General features: G+C 41.9%; 3 protein-coding genes across 3 annotated transcripts in view; all 3 read left to right on the top strand.

Moving 5' to 3' along the window:
* OBSCN (obscurin, cytoskeletal calmodulin and titin-interacting RhoGEF) overlaps positions 1-24880 on the top strand; it is a gene marked incomplete at its 5' end in the record, with an annotated part of 294967 nt that overhangs the window by 113314 nt on the left and 156773 nt on the right. The window contains 2 exons of the mRNA XM_084618134.1: positions 15608-15707; positions 23664-23839. Of these exons, the coding sequence (XP_084474260.1) occupies positions 15608-15707; positions 23664-23839 (276 nt within the window). The remainder of the gene's footprint in view (positions 1-15607; positions 15708-23663; positions 23840-24880) is intronic.
* Positions 400-15500, top strand: LOC311515663 (obscurin-like; the record flags this gene model as incomplete). The annotated part of the gene is made up of 7 exons (XM_084618894.1): positions 400-625; positions 1904-2139; positions 6325-6352; positions 7755-8018; positions 8792-9058; positions 13567-13830; positions 15439-15500. 7 exons carry the CDS (start codon positions 400-402, stop codon positions 15498-15500), a joined length of 1347 nt encoding a protein of 448 aa, XP_084475020.1.
* On the top strand, positions 2574-6299 carry LOC311515664 (obscurin-like; the record flags this gene model as incomplete). The annotated part of the gene is made up of 6 exons (XM_084618895.1): positions 2574-2592; positions 2724-2990; positions 3451-3714; positions 4680-4946; positions 6086-6227; positions 6290-6299. The coding sequence occupies 6 exons, from the start codon at positions 2574-2576 to the stop codon at positions 6297-6299; spliced, it is 969 nt and encodes a 322-aa protein (XP_084475021.1).

Here is a 24880-nt window from a genome sequence, read left to right as displayed (position 1 = left end):
GACCTATCCTCCGTGAACTTATCTAATTCTTTTTGGAACCCAGGTATACTTTTGGCCTTCACAACATCCCCTGGCAATGAGTTCCACAGGTTCACTGTGCATTGTGCAAAGAAGTTCTTCCTTTTGTTTGTTTTGTACAACTGAAAGGAATTTGCACTTGTTTCACACCCAAATACACCACACTGCCAGTCACAAGTCCAATAATAATAATAATAATAATACTTCCTCTTAGTTTCAAACATACTGGCCATCTTTCTTGACTGCTGTTGAAAGGGTAGACCATATCAGAGCATTATCATATGGGAGTGGTGGACATGGTCTGTACACAATATTGATCACCTCTGGTTGTATATTTTAGCTCTGCCAGTCCTTTTTAAACAAAACCTGCAGAACACAGAAATGGAAGAGGGGAGCACCGTAGCTTTGCACTGTGAGATCACTAAACCCGATGCCCGAGTGGTGTGGAAGAAGGGAGGAGCCATACTCCAGGAGAGTGCCAAGTATGAGCTGAAGCAGAAGGGTTGTGTGGCAGAGCTGCTCATTCACAATGCAGAGCTGGAGGATGCTGGAAGATACACCTGTGATACTGGAGACCAGCAGACGACTGCTCAAGTCAAAATCCACGGTAGAGGTTTTTTCATCACTTTCTGTTGTTGTTGTTAATCATGTTTATTATGGTAATGCCTAGGCGCTGACTAAAATGGGCACCATTGTGCAAGCTGCTGAACAAACACAGAGGGGCCAATAGACCCTGCCCCAAAGAGCTGATGGTTTAGATAGAGAAGACTGATGACGGGTTGGGGGTAAGGATGTAATACATGAGCAGAGCAATCGGTGGCAAACATCGTGTTAGTTCCAAGGTTTTCTGGGAGGGATGTGAGAGGTTAGTTGGCAGCTTTAAAAATACAAAGACAAAAGAAGGGAGAGGGAATATTGAAGGGAAGGGGATGGTTGGGCAAGGAAGGAAAGAGGGAGACTATGAGGAGCAGATGTGGAGTGATGCTGAGGTGAGGAGTCCGTGAGAGAGGGCTGGAGCAAACCGCCAATCAGCACAAGGCAGCAAATGTCCAGTCAAACCTGTAAAAAGTATTTTGATGACATCGCCAGTGTTCAAAGTCCCCGGCTTAAACAGCTTCTGCAGAGGCTCTCAAGAGTCCTAACAGGTTGAGTCTCTGGCGAACTCCTCCCTGCAATTTCTCTCACCAAAGCCACATATCTGGAGGGAGGAGGGCCACTGTATAGGGTCTTAATGGGCCCCAGAGCAGGGGGCCTTCCCTGCACAGTTCGGGATCTGGAGGTCGGGTGGAGGGTCTGAGGGAGAGGCAGCCCAGGCTGGTCCTGCTTTTCTGTTGTGTTCTCTAGGTAACCCTCCTATCCAGGAATATCAGTCAAATGATCTTTTGTTGACGACATAATATCTGTCAATGGCTTTGAAATAATTATTGCAGTAAAACCTCTTTTCTGCTCTGGAGTAAGGCACTAGGCTGAACTTGACAGTCTAGCTGAAAGGCCCTGTGGGGCAAGATGTCTGATTTTAAAGAACAGGGAGTTTTTGCAGGGAGTTAAAAAGCAGGTTCTTTGGCAAAGTAACTGCTTGGCAACAGTTATTTTAAATTGTGTTTAATTCTTTCCCCGCCCCCCAAAAATTAACTGTGTGCGAATGAATATGCCAATTTATCAGCTCTGGAGACAGACCCCGCCATTTATCCAGGCATTTCCTTACGTCCCAGCTCACTTTCCCGTTTTATTTAGCCTTTCGCCCATGCCATCCTTGTCAATATCCTTATAAAGTCATGGCACTGAAAGAGAGTCATGTAACTGTTCCTTGTCTCAGTCTATGCCATATACAGTGCAACCATATTACGTGGATGCACATCATATAAATGCCTGTTTCCTCCTTCAGCCCTGCCTGCACTCATCAAAGAAGAACTGAAGAACTTGGAAGCCACAGAAGGTGGAACAGCCACTCTGCGCTGTGAGCTGAGCAAAGCCGCTCCAGTGCAGTGGAAGAAGGGGCCCAAGGGGCTCAGGCCAAGTGGCAAATACAGAATGAGACAAGAAGGCACCATTGCTGAGCTGGTCATCCATGATCTAGATCTGAAGGATGCTGGAGATTACACATGTGTGTTTGGAGATCAAAAAACCACAGCAACCTTAACAGTGAATGGTAAAAAGTCATAAAAAAATGACACTCCTGAGAGTCTCCCCCCTCCCCCTTTTACCTATTTCCGAACAAAATTTACCTGTGTCCTACTTGTCTTCTCTTTGTTCTTCTTTGCACATCATGCTGTGCCTCCTATGTCCATTTGTCCTCTACCCTGACAGAATTCAGTGCATGTACGCACAGTGTAAAGTCTTCTAAAGAACGCTAACCAGGCAAAGAGCATGTGTGTGTATTTTACTGAATTGGTACTGAAGCATGAGACCCCCTGGGCAGTTATCAACCTCTCTGTTAAGGGGATTAAGTACAGTCAATCACTTCCTCTGTTGACTGTCACAAAAGCCTTGCTTTACTGGGGACTTAGTTTTCAGGTGGCTTGTTCTCTGGGTTTCAGTTGTTTGCAGCTAGACAAATGGTAGATCATGCTTGGTGTAAGAGTGTTGTGGTGAGGCCCATGGCATTAAAAAATAAATTACAGTTCACTCATTGTCCGAGGAAGACGCTTCACAGTTCCAAGTTTGTGGCATTTGGATGAAATATTTGTTTGTTTTGTGTCTCTCAGCCCTACCCACACGTTTCAAAAAGGAACTGAAGAATGAGGAGGCCACTGAGAGTGGAACAGCCACACTGCACTGTGAGCTGACCAAGGCTGTTGACTCAGTTGAGTGGTTGAAGGATCAAAAGGTGCTGAAACCAAGTGGCAAATACAGGATGAGGCAGGAAGGCCGCTTTGCTGAGATGATTATCCAAGACCTAGATTTGGCGGATGCTGGAGATTACACTTGTGTGTGTGGCGACCAGAGGACAACAGCTGCTTTAACAGTGAATGGTAAATGTGCCCAAAATTAAATAGGTTGTTTTATATTTATCTCCTCTATGGAACTCAAGATGTTGGCATTCAGCATTCACACTGATCCATGGCTGCTCCTCTGATCCCTTGTTCGCTGCAGTTTTGGAAAGAGGACTCATATCCTCAGCTTTGTGGTGACACTGGGTCACCTTGATAAAGAACATTCCCCCGTGTGGTATTGGTTTGCCACAGTCCAGCTATGTTCCCTCATTTCTTTTCCTTCTTTATGCACAACTTATTCTCATCCTTATTGCTACAAGCTGTCTCCATTCTAAGAATGATGCACATGTATTTAACTGTATATTTTACTTAGTTTCCTTCTTTTAGGGCTTTGAAATGTGTGATTGGAAAAAAATGGGTTATCACAAAAAAACACAAAAAAATCCTACTCACTGCATTCTGGTTCTGATACAGTCTCTGTCTATATTGCATTCTTCAGCCTTGCCTGCATTTTTCCAAGAAGAACTGAATAACAAGGAAGTTTCAGAGGGTGAGACAGTCACTCTGCACTGTAAATTGAGCAAGCCCGCCCCAGTGGAGTGGAAGAAGGGACAAAAGGTTCTCAGACCAAGTGAAAAATGCAAAATAAGACAGGAGGGTCCCTTTGCTGAACTGTTGATCCTTGATCTGGATTTGATGGATGCTGGAGATTACACTTGTGTGTGTGGAGAACAGCAGACTACAGCGACCTTGACAGTGAATGGTAAAAAGAAACACGCAGCAGATGTCCCAGATAAAATGATATAACTCTATAATTTCCTCCCCTTTAAAATTCCTTTTCCAATATAATGTTTTATCCTCACCTTCATTCCACCCCCGGTATCCCTGTGTATTTAATTTCTTTATCTTTCTTTGCATTCTCCCTCTTGAGAGCTGCATGTAATTGCATTCATAGGCATTATATGTGCAAATATCAAAGGCAGTACAGACACCTAAATGTTTCTTTTCCCCAACTCAAATACAAATTCAGTCTAGTTTTTTGGTCTATATATGTGGTGGTTTGAAAGTTTTTCCTTAGGGATTGTGTTATAAAATGGGACTATATTATCTCACTTCAGATTACGTGGAATGTTGGGTCTGTGTTCCTACGGTGACCAGATGGTAATCATCATCTTATGCCATTACATAGAGGATAGTTTAGTGAAAATGATCGACTTTTTTTTATGCTATTGTAGATTCTGTCACTTATTTTGAATTGTTTCTTGGCCCCTCTAAAATATTTTAGTGCAGCAAAAAGTTGACACCATGGTTTCTAGTTATGTTCCCTTCTAAAGAGTTCTGTTTTAGAGAGAACACAGACACTAATCTGCATGGGTATTATTTATGTCAAGGGAAAACATTTTGGGCCTGATATTGAAAAGCGGTCTCTGATTATACTCCTGTGATTTTGCTGAGACAAATACTAATGGTTATGTAGCATTTTGATATATAATCACCTGATTTTTATCAACCGATCAGATTGATAGATGTTGAAATGCTATAAAATAACCCTACGCAATTGAGGGCACAAAATCAGAAGCCCGACTGAGACCTTTTTCTTTAAAAAAAAAAAAAGTCTTTGGGGCTACAGTGACAGCATTGATTTAGATAACTAACAGAGGAGAGCATTTGTAGTTCTGAGTTTCTCCGCTCTGATACCCTTCTGTCCATATCACATTCATTCTGCAGTTCTGCCTATACTTTTCACCAAAGAACTGAAGAATCAAGAAGCTACAGAAGGTGAAAGTGCCATTCTGCACTGCGAGCTAAACAAGGTTGCTCCTACCGTGGAGTGGAAGAAGGGACACAAGATCCTCAAACTGAGTGACAAGTATAAAATGAGACGGGAAGGTGTTGTTGTTGAGTTGATAATCCAAGACCTAGAAGTGACAGATGCTGGAAATTATACCTGTGTGTGTGGAGACCAACAGACCATGGCGGCTGTAACTGTAAATGGTAAAAGAAGAAGCATGCTAAAAATAATTCCATTTTCCCCTCCATTGCTTTGGATAGACTCACTCCTTTCCTGATGTAACCTATAGGCCTTTTTCATCCCTCGCTAAGGTCCTGATCCAAAGCTCATAGAAGTCAAAGAAAAGGTGCTCACTGACTTCAGTCAGGTTTGGATCAAGCTCTTACACAGACACAAAACAGTGAAAATAGATAAGAATGGGACCCTGCATAGCCAGAACTGCTGCTGCTTTTCTGTTTCCAGGCCATTGTTTCTTCACTGGAAGTTTCTTTGTTGGAGTTACTGTTCTCCTCATGCTCCCAATAAGCTGTTAGCTTAGTAAGGCCTATAGCCTGACTCATATTTAGGCTTTACAACAAACCGAAAAGTTGCATCCCATTCTGTCCTTAAGAAAAATTGATTCTTTCCCTGTGCTCCAGCTTTGAGACAGAAAAGTGATTACATACAGTCCTGTATGTAAAGGGCATTGCTGTAGAGTTCCCATGCTCTCACAATGAGAGCGGGTCAAAACTTTTCATGTGGAAAGTTTTCCCACTGAAAAATATAGTTTTGCTGAAACAGACATTTATTTTTATGGGGAATAAGGTCAAATCAGGTGAAATTTTTTTTTGTTTCCTTCAGGATATTTCTAAACAAAATTTCCTTTTCAAATTAACATTTCAAAATGAGGCTTTGTTTTGTTTTGACGTAGAATGTCATTTCGTTTTGTGTAGAAATCTCAGGTTGAAACAAGAAAAAAATCATTTTGAAACTTCTCATGGGAAAACCAAAATGTTTCAACTGAAAAGTTTTGAATGAAGATTTTTTCATTTGAAATTTCACGGGGGAAAACATGGTTTTTTGACCTGCTCTTCTGATCCTCTTGTCCACTTCCTTCTGTAATGATTTGTGACGATTGTGAGGCTTCTGCTCCTTTCTACCAATACTGCATTTCTGGGCATGGGGGTTATCTGATTATCTATTTGTTCCTCATATTGATTATATGAGAGCAGTGAAGCTGATCTAATGACAGCTGATGGTCCAGTTCTGATAACTCAGGAGGAATTAACTGGAAAATGAGGGGAACATTTAGTTTTTACTTTTCGCATTTTTAAATCCAACTGTCCTTATTGCTGTCCCTCAGTCCTGCCTGCATTTTTCAAGGAGGGATTGAAGAATAAGGAAGCCTCAGAAGGTGCAACAGCCACTCTGCACTGTGAGCTGAGCAAAGTCCCTGTCCTCGTGGAGTGGAAGAAGGGGCAAAAAACGCTCAAACCCAGTGAAAAGTACAGAATGCGACAGGAAGGTGCCATTGCAGAGCTGTTGATCCGTGATCTGGATGTACAAGATACAGATGATTATACCTGTGTGTGTGGAGACCAGAAGACCTCTGCTGTCTTGACAGTCCATGGTAAACAAAAATTCCACCTTACAAGAGAAATATTCCAGAGAGCTTCACTCCCTTTGGAATTCCCTTCCTGACCTGTTTTACTGTTAGTTTTCACCTTTCCTTTTTTTTCTTTCTATAGTGCCCATCTGTATTTCATTTCACCTCACCTTGTCTCTTGGTATTAAAATAATCTTCCTTATTGTGAACTAAAAGGGGGTACAGATGCCTTCCTTTTCTAGATCCATTTTGTGTTTTTACAGAGTAAAAACTTTATATGTACTTAGTAAGGCCAACATTTTCTAGGCCCCAAGAATGTACTTAGGCTTCTAAATAAAAGTGGCCTGATTTTCAGAAGATTTGAATACTCGCAACTCTGATTGAAGTCAATGGATTTCAGTGCCTGACTTGAGGAAACCATATCTGAAAATTTTGGCTTCCATTTGGTTATGGACTTTTTGGAGAAATCAGACCCTCAGGATTAAATGGTTCCCAGTATTTCTTGGGGGTAACAATGATATGTGCTAATGATGAAATTACAACATCCAATCTGATGGGTGCCGATGGTAATTTTATTGTTAGTTTTGCTGTCATGAGCCGTTGTCCTGGAGCTAGGAGTGCTGGGGGTACTGCCGCACCCCCTGGCTTGAAGTCAAAAGCCAAATACATGGTTTCCATAGTTTTCATCATCAGCACCCGCTCTATAAAGATTGTTCCAGCACCCCTGGTGGTGAGTGATACAAAACAGTCTTAATTACACTATCAGCGGTGTTAATTTATTTATAGTGCTGATCAATGGATAAATCTTAAGAGACCCTGTTCAGTTTAGATAAATCTCAAAGTTCAGATGCTTTTGAAATCATAGTTCAACCTTTGCAGCACATCTATGTCCTGTCCCCTTTCCCTGCATTTTATTCCTTCCTTCTCTCTCCCAACCCAAACGCAGTCTTCTCTTTCACACCAAGCCCACGCTTCCTTTTCCTCACAAACAATCTTCTGCACATTTGTTTATAAGCCCATTAAAAACCTTATTACCGATTGTTTGAATACTTCTCAAGAAAGGTATTTTTGATACCGAACTGACAATTATCATGTTCTGGAAGTTATGTCTTAATGCCATACATATGCTTAGGCTGCTAAATCAATATCTAAAGAGACAAGGTGGGTGAGGTAATATTTTTTTATTGGGCCAACTTCTGTTGGTGAGAGAGATTCTGTGTAAGATTGAAAGCTAGTCTCTCTCAACAATAGAAATTGGTCCAATAAAAGATATTACCTCACCCACCTTCTCTCTCTAATATCCTGGGACCGACACAGCTACCACAACACTGCATAAATCAAGATCTAGTAATTTAAAAGAAAGGTATAAATTAAAGTCTGAGTTTATGGATTTTGATGCACTTTCTGTCCCTATTCCATCCCCCAGCTCTGCCTGCACTGTTCAAAAAGGAACTCAAAAATGAGGAAGCCACAGAAAGTGGGACAGCTACTCTCCACTGTGAGTTGACCAAAGCTTCTCCAGTGGAGTGGATGAAGGCTCAAAAGGTGCTCAAAGTTAGTGACAAATATAAAATGAGACAGAAGGGTGCCATTGCTGAGCTGACAATCCATGACCTGGATGAACAGGATGCTGGAGATTACACTTGTGTGTGCGGAGACCAGAAGACCACTGCATCCTTGACAGTGCATGGTAAAACAAAAAATAATATGAGATTTTCTACAATGTCCTCTATGATTGCGATTAGGATCACAAACTGATCTTGATATCATCTGTCATTTTATATTGCTACTGTATTTATAACAACCACTATGCATTTTCTTCACTTTAAGTCCATAATTTGGGTTTGGTACAACGTTATGGAGGTTTTTCTGCTCCTTTTTGTCATGTTAATAGAATTTGGGGGTAAATAATTAAGTCATGGCAAAATTACATGCAACAGTTTGAGTTTTCCCCTTAATTAATTTCTTTAATCATATTACTGAGATTTCATTTATTTTAATAGGTAACTTGAGAGAAGATGAGTGGGAAACCAAGTTGACCCACAATAGCTTGCAATTTTAAATAGTACATTGGATACGTTTTAAATGCTAACCTAATAACAGCACAAGTAGACTAGGCGTACCTTCTTGAAAGTTCAGGGCAAGCTTTCTTTTATTGTATATGTCAGACGATGCCTCTCAGTCCTAACCTGCTACACTGCAGCTGTTCTAACACTGAGCTTGACTGTCTCAGAGAACAGACTGCCAGTTTGGTTGTAATGCGCTGAACTTCGTGCACTGGAAAAATGTCAACCAAGGACTCAGATGAGACCCATGAAATCATTTTAATTTGTTTTTTAGATACTGTATGTTGTAACCCAAATTACTAGAGACTGAAGATTAATACACTAATCTCCTGGAGCCACCCAGCTGCAATTAGTTCTTGAATTTTAATGCACTCTCTGTTCATCCTATGCTCCTCAGTCCTTCCTCCACGTTTTAAAAAAGAATTGAAGAATTTGGAAGCCAGAGAAGGTGAAGCAGCCATTCTGTGCTGTGAGCTGACCAAGGTCGCTGCCCCAGTGGAATGGAAGAAGGGTCCCAAAGTGCTGAAACCAAGTGACAAGTTTAGAATGAGACAGGAAGGCACCATTGCTGAGTTAGTGATCCATGATTTAGATCTGACAGATGCTGGAGATTATACATGCACGTATGGAGACCAAAAAACCACAGCTGCCTTAACAGTGAATGGTAAATAATATATCCCAAATTAAGTGCATAATTTTCTACTATCTGTTCTGTGAAAAATAATGGTATCATCAACTGGATTACAGCCCTACTTTCAGCCTGCGATAATTTAGTCTGTATATCTAAAAAGTTAAAATCCATGTGCTATAATTTTCTTAAATATTGCTGATGAATTTAGCAAAATTTTAGCGGAAATAGAAATAGACTGTTGGCATTGTTTGGACCAGATGTTGGTCATGCACTCATTGCAGAAATTTCCACAGAGAGTTGGGAAATACACCTCAATTTCAACGGCAAATCCTTCTGATTTTCATGTTAAATAGTAGGTGTTAAAACAGTAACGTTAATTTTATCACGATAAATGTTATGATGTTACATTCCAAGAACGGGGGATATCATGATAACAGCCAACACCATGATAAGAGACATGTTTCCTTATCAATTTTGAACAGTGTATTAAATTTCCTTGGCAGGAAATATAATCGTTGCTACTCTCTCTGGGAGGTCGGTAATGCGACATCCAGTGGCTAGTTGATGACACTGGTTTGTTAGTGAATTTGCACAAAGCACGAAAACCACCAACACTTAACAGGAGCACCGTGTGAAGGTTGTTGTCTTGCTCTTTGAAACTTTCTTTAAATAGAAAATGAGGCAAACACCTGTATGCGACTGTGGTCACCAGGCATAAGCAATGGAGCACATCATATCTGAATGTCTCCTTCGTTCTTTTGCCAGGGGCCTGAAGGACATTCACCAGCACACTGCTGCAGCAATGTGCTGGCTATCAAATCTAGATATCAACGATTACAAATTTATACTCACCCAAGCCATACGAAAGAAGAAGAAGAATTTCCTTGGGGAGGTACTGACAGTCGTGTTATATTGAACTAGGCATATTGCAAGGACACATCTAAATGAGAAAGGACATGTCAGCCAGTGCCATTTCATTTGTGACCCTATTAGTTTATTTATTATTTGTATTACAATAGCTCCTAGAAACGTCAATCAGGTTTAGGAATCATTTGTTCTAGGCACGATACAAATACAGTAAAAAGGAGGTCCCTGCCCTGAAGGGGATCTGAAAGACGAGGATGGTTCTCTAGCTGTTTCATTCTGTGGGGCACCTTATAAAAAGAGAGATCTGCCTTAGGATAGGGTCTTTTCTGAACCTCCCAAGCCACCACTATGTGGTCCTCAGTATGATTAATTCTGTTTCAGGGAAGGCTTTGCAGACCAATGGTGGTCCATGGATCACAATTTGATAATTCTGTGGGTTAGTGTGTTTGATGTCTGTGCCAGGTAGTTGCCGTAATGTGAATGTTCATGTACTCTGTCCATTCTGAACTCCTCAGCTCTGCCTGCACGCTTCAAGGAAGAAATGACAAATGAGGAAGCCACGGAAGGTGGGAGAGCCACTCTGCGCTGTCAGCTGACCAAGGTTGCTTCGGTGGAGTGGAAAAAGAAGCACAAGGCACTCAAACCAAGTGACAAATATACAATGAGGCAGGAAGGTGCCATTGCAGAACTAGTCATCCATGATGTAGAAGTCAAGGACTCTGGCGATTATACCTGTGTATGTGGAGACCAGAAGACAATGGCAGCTTTGATAGTGCATGGTAAAAAAATAATAATCAGAATTTTCTTTTTAAACTTGTGATTTTTCTACCATCCCCTTTGGAAAACTCAATACTGACAACCACTAAGCTCCCATTCTCATCTTACCATAATCGGACTCTTCTATAATACATTTTCCTTCCTTTTTCCTGATCTCCATCTAACTCACTGGAGCCCTATTTCTTGTACTAGCTCTTAACACCCTGTGTGTTTTTCTATTTTCCATCTAATCTGTGCATGTTTCGTGCTTACATTATACTTCTTCTGGAAGGATTTCACTTACTTGCATTGTTTTTGTGTTGCTTGTTTCAGAATGAGCCAGGAGAGAAGGTGGGGCTGGAATTTTTATATTTCTTAAATGAGAAGAGAGGTCTTTGGTTATAATTTAACATTTGGCTGACAGTTTTAAGGGCTCAGGATAGTAATACTGCAAGCAAGCGATGGTTCTGTGCAGTCTTTCTTACAATTCTAACAATACATCCTGCATATTTGTCTACTTATTTGGCCCACGTCGCCTCAGTATCTGAGACATTATTCAGGTTTATCTGCACAATCTCCCTGTCGGGTAGGGAAGTATTATCATCGTGCCCATGGGGCACTTGTCCAAGGTCACAAAGAAATTCTGTTCTAGAACCAGGAACTGAATTCAGATCTCCTGAATCTCTGTTCTTGCCTGACTCTCCTCCTTCCATCATCGTCCTGACCAACAAGACATTTGATCTTCCAGTCTTGAACCTCTTATGAGGTGACCAATTCCGTAATGAGTGGAAGAATATTTAGACATGGACAGAAGCTTGTGACCATCAATTTAATTTATTTGTCATCTCTGGAGGTTGTGAGAATGTTCCCTCACTCTTTGTTCCTTAGCCCTACCGGTGCTTTTCCAAGAAGAATTAAGAAATGAAGAAGCCACAGAAGGTGGTGCAGCCGCTCTGCGCTGTGAGCTGACCAAGGCTGCCCCAGTGGAGTGGAAGAAGGGACACAAGGTGCTCAAGCCAAGTGACAAATACAAAATGAGGCAGAAGGATACCACTGCAGAGCTGGAGATCCACAATCTAGATGACAATGATGCTGGTGATTATACCTGTGTGTGTGGAGATCAGCAGAGCACAGCTGTCTTAGCAGTACATGGTAATTACAAGTATCATAATGAAGTTAATAATTTTCTAATAACTTTAATAATTTTCAGGTTCATCCAGTGGATTCAAACATCTGTCCTTGTGTAATTTGTCATTTCTGTACTTTTTCCTTTATTATATTTGTTGCATATAGGAGTCATAGTAATTAATTTGTTTTTTGTTGAGCCTCCCTCCCCGGAACCCCAACTCCATAATACAATATCTGTGTTAACAGCCTGATCCAGTTACCACTCATTACAGACTAAGTGTGGGATCAGGCCATGTGACAGGGTGCTCTGGTCACGGCAGGCCGGTCCCCCTCCTGCCCGTTCTGGGAATTAGCTCTGTGCAGCCCATGCCCCTTCTTGGGGTTACACTCTGTCTATTTCTCCCTCTGTGGTCCCTCTCTGACTCCAGGAACTGCAGCCTCTGCTTTGTGACTCAGCTGTCCAGCCAGGCCACTGTGTGGTTTCCCTTCTGGGGATGTGTGTCAAAGTCCCTGCTCACTAGCAATCTCAGGCAGTCCTCCCATTCTCTGCTCCAGGTGCCACTCCCTCTGTGGCTGGTGAGGGAACCAAGGTCCACCCTCTACTCCGGGTTCCAGCTCAGGGACCCTCTAAGCAGCATCCAAAGTGTGATTCCTTCCTGCACCTTGCTGCTTTTCTCTGAGCCTCTTCCTTTCCTCCTGGCCCTCCCCACTCCCTGGGGTTTGCCAGCCTCTCAACTCCTTCCTCCCAAGGTGTAACCAGCAGGTATTTGTCATCCCCACCCCCCTGCCACCCAGCACACCTCCCTTCTCCCAGGGAGTGACTGCAGACTACCTCCCTGCAGCCCCCTCTGCTTCCAAGTTCCTGTCTTTCTATAAATCCCTCCCATTCCCACACAGTCGAGATTCCCCTAATTAGGGCTTTCCTCCCAGGCCTAATGCTCCCAGATTGCAGCCTAACTGGCTGATTGGACCCACTTGGCCCAATTCAGCTCTTGCAGCACCAGTGTGGGGAGTATACCCCATCACATGCCCTAAGACAGCTCTCTCTTTTTATCACCTTCTTCCAGCCTGTGATGTTTTCTACGCCCCTTTCTTCCACCTATTCTCTGGTGGTTGTGCTCAGAGCTCCATTTTAATGCTCTGTCTTTTACATCCTCCAGCTCTGCCTGCGCTCTTCAAAGAAGAACTGAAGAACGAGGAAGTTACAGAAGGTGGAACAGCCACTCTGCGCTGTGCGCTGACCAAAGCCACTCAAGTAGAGTGGATGAAAGGGGACAGTTTGCTCAAAGCGAGTGACAAATACAAAATGAGACAGGAGGGCACTGTTGTTAAACTGATTATTCATGATCTAGAACTGAAGGATGCTGGAGATTATACCTGTGTGTGTGGAGACCAGAAGACAGCTGCTGGCTTGATAGTGCATGGTAAAGCAAAAAATCAAAATTCAATTGCCTACCACCCCATCTGCTATAATTTTTACCTGCATCTGTGTCTGGGGCTTTTTTTTTTTTTTTTTTAGTAGTTGATTGTTTATATGCATTTATAATTTTTGTGTTACTTTGCTCTTTATCGCTTGTCTTATTTCTTGGAATTTCATTGGGTGCATTAACAGTCCTGAAATATATTGTGAGGAAAGGAGCTGATTGCAAAGAGTTCTCACCTTCCTTTGTTCATGCTGCTTTTCTTGTTTCCTCTTTACAGTGTAATTTTTGTCCATTTTCCCCCAATCACACCAGCCACCTGGCACTTACAGTGTTTAATGTACTGTCCATCCATTCTGTGATCCTCAGCTCTGCCTGCGCTTTTCAAAGAAGAACTGAAGAACTTGGAAGTCACAGAAGGCAAAACAGCCACTCTGCATTGTGAGCTGAACAAGCCTGCTTCAGTGGAGTGGAAGAAAGGGCACAAGATACTCAAGGCGAGTGAAAAATACAGCATGAGACAGGATAGTGTCACTGCTGAGCTGGAGATCCATGATCTAGGTCTGCAGGATGCAGGAGATTACACATGCATGTGTGGCGACCAGCAGACCACAGCTACGTTGATAGTAAATGGTAAATAATATATTCCAAATTAACGCTTAATACTTTACCATTTGTTCCTGTGAAACTTATTATTGTTCCACAGAAGATTCACCTAATTCTCTTGGGCTCTTATTAATTTGTGTATAGCTGAAGAAGGAGAACTTCTTGTTTCCATATGACTTAGATGGTAAATTTAAAAAAGTATTCAATGTTCGTGATCATCCAGTGTGGAGACTGGCTGGATTGAATGTAGATGTGGAGCAGGGCACAGGCTCAGCATGGATTCACCAAGGGAAGGTCATGCCTGACTAATCTAATTGCCTTCTATGATGAGATTACTGGTTCTGTGGATGAAGGGAAAGCAGTGGATGTATTGTTTCTTGACTTTAGCAAAGCTTTTGACATGGTCTCCCACAGTATTCTTGTCAGCAAGTTAAAGAAGTATGGACTGGATGAATGCACTATAAGGTGGGTAGAAAGTTGGCTAGATTGTCGGGCTCAATGGGTAGTGATCAATTGCTCCATGTCTAGTTGGCAGCCGGTGTCAAGTGGAGTGCCCCAGGGGTCGGTCCTGGGGCCGGTTTTGTTCAATATCTTCATAAATGATCTGGAGGATGGTGTGGATTGCACTCTCAGCAAATTTGCGGATGATACTAAACTGGGAGGAGTGGTAGATATGCTGGAGGGGAGGGATAGGATACAGAAAGACCTAGACAAATTGGAGGATTGGGCCAAAAGAAATCTGATGAGGTTCAATAAGGATAAGTGCAGAGTTCTGCACTTAGGACGGAAGAACCCAATGCACAGCTACAGACTAGGGACCGAATGGCTAGGCAGCAGTTCTGCGGAAAAGGACCTAGGGGTGACAGTGGACGAGAAGCTGGATATGAGTCAGCAGAGTGCCCTTGTTGCCAAGAAGGCCAATGGCATTTTGGGATGTATAAGTGGGGCATAGCGAGGAGATCGAGGGACGTGATCGTTCCCCTCTAGTCGACATTGGTGAGGCCTCATCTGGAGTACTGTGTCCAGTTTTGGGCCCCACACTACAAGAAGGATGTGGATAAATTGGAGAGAGTCTAGCGAAGGGCAACAAAAATGATTAGGGGTCTGGAACACATGAGTTATGAGGAGAGGCTGAGGGAACTGGGATTGTTTAGTTTGCAGAAGAGAAGAATGAGGGGGGATTTGATAGCTGCTTTCAACTACCTGAGAGGTGGTTCCAGAGAGGATGGTTCTAGAGTATTCTCAGTGGTAGAAGAGGACAGGACAAGGAGTAATGGTCTAAAGTTGCAGTGGGGGAGGTTTAGGTTGGATATTAGGAAAAACTTTTTCACTAAGAGGGTGGTGAAACACTGGAATGCGTTACCTACGGAGGTGGTAGAATCTCCTTCCTTCGAGGTTTTTAAGGTCAGGCTTGACAAAGCCCTGGCTGGGATGATTTAATTGGGGATCGGTCCTGCTTTGAGCAGGGGGTTGGACTAGATGACCTCCTGAGGTCCCTTCCAACCCTGATATTCTATGATTCTATGTTATATACACTTCCCCACACACTTTTTACAATCCACCTCAAACCAAGCTGATCCATTGTATGTTGAGCTTCCTCTGTGCCATGATTGTCATATGAACTTTATTTTCCAGGACATAATGATATTGACCACAATCTGACTGGCCAGAGTGAAATCCAAACTAACCAGATTTGATCCTAAGTTATGAGAGGTGAAAGGCTACAGAATTAGTTCATGGTACCAGCCAGTTACCACAGACTTTTCAGTTTTAATGCATTGTCTGTTTACCTCATATTCCCCAGCCCTGCCTGTACTTTTCAAGCAAGAACTAAAGAATGAGGAAGTTGCAGAAGGCGGATCAGTCACTCTGCGCTGCGAACTAACCAAAGCTGCTCCTGTGGAGTGGAAAATAGGGCACATTGTGGTCAAAACAAGTGACAAATATAAAATGAGACAGCAGGGTGCCATTGCAGAGTTGGTTATCCATGATGTAGAACTGAAGGATGCTAGAGATTATACCTGTGTGTCTGGGGATCAGAAGACAACAGCTGCTTTAACAGTACATGGTAAAAAAAACCCTGTCAATATTCAATACTAATATGAATACTAATTTTCTAGTATCACTCCTGAAACTCAAACTGTCAGACACTGGAATCATATAATGACTCGATATTAATTTGCAATTTCTCTGTTGCTTCTTCCATCCTACTTACTATTCATTTCTTTGTACGGGATAATACTTTGGGTCAGAATTCCTGGGCATTGCCAACCCACCCCTCAACAAGGAGAAAGTAAAGGAAGTTCCTTTCAGTTTTTCTCAAGCTCTTTCATCTTGTGTATTTTTCTCATTTTCTTCCACCTCCATTTCATCAGCTGACCCCAGCCAATTGTGATTCTTCCATAAGTGTTAACATCTGGTCTATTGTGCCCTCAGCTCTACCTGCATGTTTCAAAAAAGAATTGAGGAACAAGGAAGCTACAGAAGGTGAAGCTGTCATTCTTCGCGGTGAGCTGACCAAAGCTGCTCAGGTGGAGTGGAAGAAAGGGCAAAAGGTGCTCGAAGCCAGTGAGAAATACAAAATGAGACAAGAAGGTGCCATAGCAGAGCTGGTGATCCACAATCTAGATTTGAAGGATACTGATGATTATACCTGTGTGTGTGGAGACCAGCAGACCACAGCTACCTTAACAATAAATGGTAAAAATAAACTGTCAGCTAATATACTATCAGTGATTATGCTGTTTTATTCTGCTGCCTCCTTAGAAACAAATTTGGAAATGAATCCTTGCTCTGTGTACACATTTCCTTAATCTGTTGTACTTCTGTCCACCTCATTCATTGCAACTCCTTTTGTTTGGAATAACTTTCCTAGGCTCTGAAGACATGGAGGTTGTTTATACAAAAAATCCTATCCTATCCCATCTTGCTTTATGTGACACATCCTAATGCTCCCTGTCCTTCCCTAAAGCATGGGTTTTTCCTTTCTTCTGACTCCTCCTTTTCTGGGCAGTATTCTTTCCCTGTCCTCCTTTCGTAGTCAACACTCATTATGCACGAGGCAGATTTGGGTGAAATTTGCATCATAAAAATTAGTTTAGCACTAGGGTTTTGTTCCTGTAGCCATTGTTTGTGTCTCATATGGATGTTTTTATTTTGGGATATGATTTCTGAGGAGATAAGTGAGAAGCCAACATTCTTTGGTCATGTTTTTGAGGCTTTCCCGTAGACCTCAATTTAAAGTCAGAAGTGTGTGATTTATGTTTTGCCATCTAGTTGCTTTCATTATTTTAGCTTGTAAGTTGTCTGAGAACTTATCGGTAGACCAGCCTCCAAGAGATCATGTCCATATAGATAGAATAGTAATATATCTAGCAGCGTAAATTGTCAATTCCATTAATGTAGGCACTACATCTCATTTGTAATGCTGAGATACTAGCCCATGTGGTTAATCGGGAACAATAGTCATGAATATGTTATCAGACATTGTTTAGAGGAGATTGTTTTCTTTAGAGGGTTGGTGAGACGTATCAAGGCAGATATCTGAAGAAGATAAATGAGGAATGCGTAAACAGAAAAGTCATATCCTGGGGAAGGAGGACAAGTTAGGGTTAAAAGTTCTGTGAAGTTTGGATTACTTCTCCGCTCATGGTGAGCCCGTTGGCCCTGAATGCATTTTTAAAAGAAGAACTAAAGAATGAAGAGAAAACCAAAGCAAGGAACCATGCCTCACAGTCAGCTGACCAAGGCAGCTCTAGTGGAGTGGAAAAAGGGGGCAGAAGGAATTGAAAGCAAGTGAGAAATACAAAATGAGACAGAAGGAGGCCATTAAGACAGCTAATGATCTCCAATCTAGGTGGAGGATACAAAGATTATGGTCTTAATGCTCCCCTTGCTGACATGAAAGATAGGTCCATCAATGGCTATTAGCCAAGATGGTCAGGGATGCAACCCCATATTCTGGATGTACCTAGCCTCTGATTGCCAGAAGCTGGGAGTGGATGACTGAGGATGGATCACTCAGTGATCGCCTTTTCTGTTCATTCCCTCTTAAGCATCTGCATTGGCCACTTGTTGGAAGACAGGATACTGGCCTGACCCAGTATGGCCGTTCTTATGTTATGTAAGTCAGGAGTAAAACTACTGAGGTCAGTAACGTTTCACAAATGTAAAACCAAACAAAACAATACAAGAATTCAGACATACATTTCAATTGGGATATAATATCACTTTTCACTTCTCTTCTGTTTCTCCGTTTCTCTCAAGCCCTATCCTCCTTCACTCTTTTCTTCTTTCCCCTCCACCTCCTTTTTTTCAACTACAGCAGCTAATTGCATCAGTTTGTAACACACTGTATATATTGCATCCTTCAGCTCTGCCTCCATCTTTCAAAGAAGAAATGTGCAATGAGGAAGCCACAGAAGGTGGAACAGTCACTCTGCACTGTGAGCTGACCAAGGTTGCTGCCCCAGTGGAGTGGAAGAAGGGGCACAGAGTGCTCAGACCGAGTGACAAGTACACAATGAGACAGGAAGGTTGCATTGTGGAGCTGGTGGTCCATGGTTTAGACCTGAAGGATGCTGGAGTTTACACCTGTGTGTGTGGAGACCAGAAGACCACAGCTGCCTTAACAGTGCATGGTAAAATAAATAGCTATGAGACACCACATGTATGCATTTTTATTTACTGTCTTATTATGACAGCAGTATTATTCCATTGCAAGCTCTTCCTTAGCTGGATTTTATTAGCTTGTTGTGTTCTTTTCCCATGGTTTTAGTTTGTCTTTTTACATGCCCTTATAATTTGCTTGCCTTACTCTTCCTATGGTTTATAATGGGGAAAAGAATTGTCTATATGCAAATGTTCTTAGCTACCTTTTCTCCTTCCATTTTACTTTATATCCTTCTTAAGGTCCTTGTCCATTTCCCACTGAAGCCAATGGGCGGCTTTCCATTGCATTCTATGGACATTGGACCAGGCCTTCATACTGTAGGATTCAACTTTCTCCCCAACACACCAGCCATCTGCCAGTGTGAACTTTCATGCATTCTCCATTCATTTTGTATTCTTCAGCCCTGCCTCCACTGTTCAAAGAAGAACTGAAGAGCTTGGAAGCTACAGAAAATGGAGCAGCCACTCTGCACTGTGAGCTGACCAAGGCTGCTCCAGTGGAGTGGAAGAAAGGGCACAAAGTGCTCAAAGCCAGTGAGAAATACAAAATGAGACAAGAAGGTGCCATTGCAGAGCTGGCTATCTGCACTCTGGAGGTGAAGGACACCGGAGATTATACCTGCGTGTGTGGAGACCAACAGACCACAGCTACCTTAACAGTAAATGGTAAAAATAAACTGTCAGCTAATATACTATCAGTGATTATTCTGTTTTATTCTGCTGCCTCCTTTGCAACAAAATTGGAAATAAATCCTTGCTCTGTGTTCACATTTCCTTAATCTGTTTCACTGCTCTCCACCTCATTTACTGCAACTCCTTTTGTTTGGAATAACATTCCTTGGCTCTGAAGACATGGAGGTTGTTTATACAAAAAGATCCTATCCTATCCTGTCTCATTGTGCTTTATCCGACCACATCCTAATGCTCCCTGTCCTTCCCTGAAACACGGATTTTATCCTTTCTTCTTACTTCTTTTCTAGGCCATGTTCTTTTCCTGTCCTCCTTCCTTAGTTAACAGTTGTTATGCATGGGGCGGGTTTGACTGAAATTTGCACTATGGTTTGTTTCTATAGACCTTGTTTGTGTCTCCTGTGGGTGTTTTTATTTTGGGGTAAGATTCCTGAGAAGATAAGTGAGAAGCCAACATTCTCTGGGCATGTTTTAGAGGCTTTCCCATGCACCTCGATTTAAAACCAGAAGTGTGTGATTTATGTTTTGCTGTCTAGTTTCTTTCATTATTTTAGCTTGTAAGTTGTCTGAAAACTTATCGGTGGACCAGCCTCCAAGAGATCATGTCCATATAGATAGAATAAGATTACATCTAGCAGTGTAAGTTGTCAATAGGCACTACATCTCATTTGTAATGTTCTTGTGAGAGGTGAGGTTATTCATTAGGGACAGTAAGTAAAAACATGGTCAAACAGAACCAGGAGTTGCTTTCTTTTAAGGATTGGTGTGTCAGTCATATCAAAGCAGATATTAGAACAAGATAAATGAGAAATGTCTGAATGGAAATAGCATGAGAAAGGAAGAGAAATTAGGGTTCAAACTCTGGAATTTTGATGCCCACTTTGTCCATGTTGCATCCCTCAGCCTTGCCAGCACTTTTTAAAGAAGAACTAAAGAATGTGGAAGCTAAAGAAGGTGGAAATGCCACTCTGCACTGTGAGCTGACCAAGGCTGTTCCAGTAGAGTGGAAGAAAGGGCACAAGGTACTCAAAGCAAGTGAGAAATACAAAATGAGACTGGAAGGTGCCATTGCAGAGCTGGTTGTCCATGATCTAGATGAGAAGGATTCAGGAAATTATACTTGTGTGTGTGGAGAACATCAGACCACGGCTGCTTTAACAGTACATGGTAATAATATTTTGTCATGAACTATGTCTAATTTTTCTTATCACCTGCATCCTTGGTAGGAAAACTTGGCTCTGTGTCCACATTTCCTTTATCTGTCATGTCTGCTTCATTCACTGCAGCTCCATTTTTTTAGAATAACATTCCTTAGCTTTGATAAACTGGAGGCTACCTGTATAGAAAAATCCCATTCTGCATCCTCATGAACATCTAACACATCCAATTTCTGCCATTTCCTTTCCTAAAACACAACTCTGACAATTCTTTTGTCTTCCTTTTCTGGCATTTTCTTTCCCCGTCTGTCTACTATTTGTATAGGAAAATAAATACTACTCTGATCACAAGAATAATTTAGACAAAACATCTACTGTAAGAACTGTTTTGCACTAGGGTTCTGTTCCTGCAGCCATTGTCCATTCAGATGGCTTTGCTTTGAAGTCTGATTTTCTGAGGAGATAATGATGATTTCTTGATATGATCTTATTCTGTTTTCACACTAATATAAAAATCAGGGGTCACATGGTTGAAGTTGGTACCTCAGTTTCAAACTAGTTTAAGTGGGAAATACATCACATCCAAGGAGTTTGGATTTAGGCCCATAGTTTGGACATGGGATTCAAATTTGGAATTTTGGTCTGACCCAACCTTTACATTTTAATGTTTTGTTTCTTTTCCAATTTGAGACTGTGCCCATTACAACTTGAAAGTTGAGATACTAATCCATGTAGTTAATCGGAGACAATAGTCATGAAAATGTTATCAGACATTGTTTAGAGGGGATTGTTATCTTTAGAGGGTGGGTGAGATGTATCAAGACAGATATCTGAAGCAGATAAATGAGGAATGTGTAAACAGAAAAATCATATCCTGGGGAAGGAGGACAAGTTAGGGTTAAAAGTTCTGTGGAGTTTGGATTACTCCTCTGCTCATGGTGAGCCCATCAGCCTTGAATGCATTTTTAAAAGAAGAACTAAAAAATGAAGAGAAAACCAAAGCAAGGAACCATGCCTCACTGTTAGCTAACCAAAGCAGCTCTAGTGGAGTAGAAGAAGGGGGCAGAAGGAACTAAAAGCAAGCGAGAAATACAAATGAAACAGAAGGGGGCCATTACAGAGCTAATTGTCTCGGATCCAGGTGGAGGATACCAAAGATTATGGTCTTAATGTTCCCCCTCCTGACGTGAAAGATAGGTCCATCAATGGCTATTAGCCAAGATGGTCAGGGATGCAACCCCATATTCTGGATGTACCTAGCCTCTGATTGCAGAAGCTGGGAGTGGATGACTGGGGATGGATCACTCAATGATCGCTTTTTCTGTTCATTCCCTCTTAAGCACCTGCATTGGCCACTGTTGGAAGACAGTATGGCTGTTCTTATGTTATGTAAGTCAGGAGTAAATCTATTGAGGTCAGTGACGTTTCACTAGTGTAAAATCAGACTAAACAGTACAAGAATTCAGACATACATTTCAATTGGGATATAATATCACTTTTTACTTCTCTGCTGTTTCTCCGTTCCTCTCAAGCCCTATCCTCCTTCACTCTTTTCTGCTTTCCCCTCCACCTCCTGTTTTTTCAACTACAGCAGCTAATTGCCATCAGTTTGTAATGCAGTGTATATATTGCATCCTTCAGCTCTGCCTCCATCTTTCAAAGAAGAAATGTGCAATGAGGAAGCCACAGAAGGTGGAACAGTTACCCTGCACTGTGAGCTGACCAAGGTCGCTGCCCCAGTGGAGTGGAAGAAGGGTCACAATGTGATCAGATCGAATGACAAGTACACAATGAGACAGGAAGGTTGCATTGTGGAGCTGGTGGTCCATGGTTTGGATCTGAAGGATGCTGGAGATTACACCTGTGTGTGTGGAGACCAGAAGACCACAGCTGCCTTAACAGTGCATGGTAAAAAGGAAAAGAAAATAATTTCTGAAGTATTTTTAATACCAGCTTTGCTTATTGAAATAATGTCATGGGATGCAAAGCTTGCTATTAAGGCTTGTACTCATACAGTAATGCTCCAGCACGCAACAACTATAAGGCTGGGGGACTCTGTTTAAAATAGCTCTCAATAATACTGTGCTAGAGTCCTCATGCATTTTAAACTGAGAAGATGTCTTAAGAGAAGGGATTAAAAGTCTCCTAAAATGAAAGAAGGATATGACTCATCATCCTTTTTAATTCTGAAAGTGACATGTTTTTATCTCTTTACATTATCTGGGCATCCTATATAAGTGCCTCTTGCAATTTCCCTGCGTCCCCTTCTGCTCTTTTAGGAATACTGCTTCTTATTGTTGTTATGTGAGAGGTGTGGTTTTATGCAAATTTTTGGCTGAATCCTGAATCCTTTGCTAGCTACCTTGAGATTCATTAAGAAGACTAGTATGAGCAAAGCCTTTGACCAATATTCCTTTCTGGTGTGCTGTATTCTGTACTTCCAGCCTGGGATGTATGTTTGTGACTCAGGTTCTCCTCCATTTACTTTGAATTGACCCTTGGTGTACTATAGTAATTTTTATTATGGACAGTCTTTTGTGATGGATCATGTTTGCAATTTAGGAGATATTAAACAGATCTAGAGCAATTCATTGTACAAGTACATCACACAAACCAAAAAACGCAGCCCAGGTGAACTGAATTGTTCACTGAGCTTCACAAACTCTTTGGCAAAACTGGGCCAAGTTTCAGACAAGCTTGCATCAGTTTTGGGCCAGGAATACAATTAAATCCGCAAGGGGAGCACAAGAGCATAGCCCAAATGGCCTAACAGAGTGGCCATGCAGCAAAAGGGAATTGCAACACAGAATCCTGTGCAGGCCCCAAGATGGGCCATGTAACTCTAATTTTGTCCGTAAAACCCTCCTTTAGGAAAAAATATTGAAATGCTTACTCCTTATTGCAGATGTTCAGATCAACTCTTCAGCCCCAAGAACTTTTCCAAGACCATGGGGCGGACCCAGCACATTTGTTACTTTTGTATCAATAAAAGCCTCCTGCCCCCTGTAGGTCCTGGTTCATGTTAAGAATGAGCAAAATACATAGCAAGAGCTGCTTCCTGAAATAGATACCTTCTGGTTCTGAAAATATGCACATTACCTCTTTGGGATCTACTACTGTAGATTCCTGAGGTCTTGACACACCAAAATAGTTCATTGTAGAGGGTTACAGAGTCCAAACTCTTTCTACATTGTCTCTCCCCCAAGAAAGCCCAGTTGTGGTATGATGCACGTTATGTTTTTATTTCATAGCCCTACCAGCACTTTTTAAACATGAGCTTCGGGATGAGGAGGCAGAAGAAGGTGGCACAGTCACACTGCAGTGTGAGCTTACCAAACCTAGTGCTCCTGTAGAATGGAGGAAAGGAGCTACAACTCTCTACCCTGGACTGAAATATGAGATGAAGCGACAAGGGCCCATTGCTGAGCTGGTCATTCATGACTTAAAACTGGACGATACAGGAAAATATACCTGTGACTCTGGGGATCAACAGACAACAGCTGCAGTGACCATACATGGTAGGCAGAACATTGCAACAGTGGCCACATAAATGTGCTATGAAATAAGGTCCTTCGAATTTTGCTTTAGTTGCCTTGCTGCTGGTCCTCTATTCCAGTGTATGTTCTGCTGTGCTCTTGGTGTATTCATAGATTCATAGATACCAAAGTCAGAAGGGACCATTGTGATCATCGAGTCCGACCTCCTGCACAACGCAGGCCACAGAATCTCACCCACCCACTCCTGCCTATTCCACTGAAATCTGAATGGATTGTTCCCACAGATCTGGCACATGTGCCAGTCTTGGGGGTGAGGGGGTTGCCTGGCATACCTGAAATGTTTAAGCAGCAGCAAAGCAGTTAAACAATCTGGTGATGTAAAGGTACTGGTGCACCCAAGCCGTCTGAGTGAGTGAAGTTGACAGCAAATGAGAATTTGGTGAGCTCTTCTATAATGGCATTATAGCTACTGCTGTTTGTGGGGGTGACCCCATATTTAAAATGTTTCTCACGCTGAATGCTCCCAAGTGGATTTTTGTAACCCAAGCTGAAGTCCGTGGAGTTTCATTCATAATTAATTTGGTCCAACTTCAGATGTCGTCTGAATCCATAGGGCAGGGAATGACCACTACTAGTGAAATGGGTAAAAGTGCCATGTTTATGGGTTTGTGAAAATTGAAAGTTTTTTTTTAATTTTATTTTTGCTTCAAATTACTTTATGCAAATGAAAGGCAGTTTATGTGGCAGAATTAGCTGACTTTTCATCATGAGCAGCTGTTTTTTTTTATGGCGACAGGAAAATTTATTTGCAAAAATTGTTGGCCTTTTCAGCTCAAGAAGATTTTGCCCAGAAGGGAAAAGCTCTATCTGGTGAAAGAAACTTTGCTGTCAATCAAATATTGACTATAGCTACCATATAACTTAAGTGTTGATGAGAGAAAACCCAAAGATGAGTTATTTGTTGCTGAATTCCCTTTTCTTTTTCGAGCTGTTCTTTTTATTTTTTCATTAATAATAAGTGGTAGGACAGGCAGGTAGAGTTGTAGGAAACAGATATTTATT

Source organism: Lepidochelys olivacea (genome assembly GCF_965140295.1).
Source record: "Lepidochelys olivacea isolate rLepOli2 genome assembly, chromosome: 2".
NCBI lineage: Eukaryota > Metazoa > Chordata > Testudines > Cheloniidae > Lepidochelys > Lepidochelys olivacea.
The sequence above is the reverse complement of the archived record's forward strand: the minus strand, read 5'-3'. Positions and strand labels throughout refer to the sequence as shown.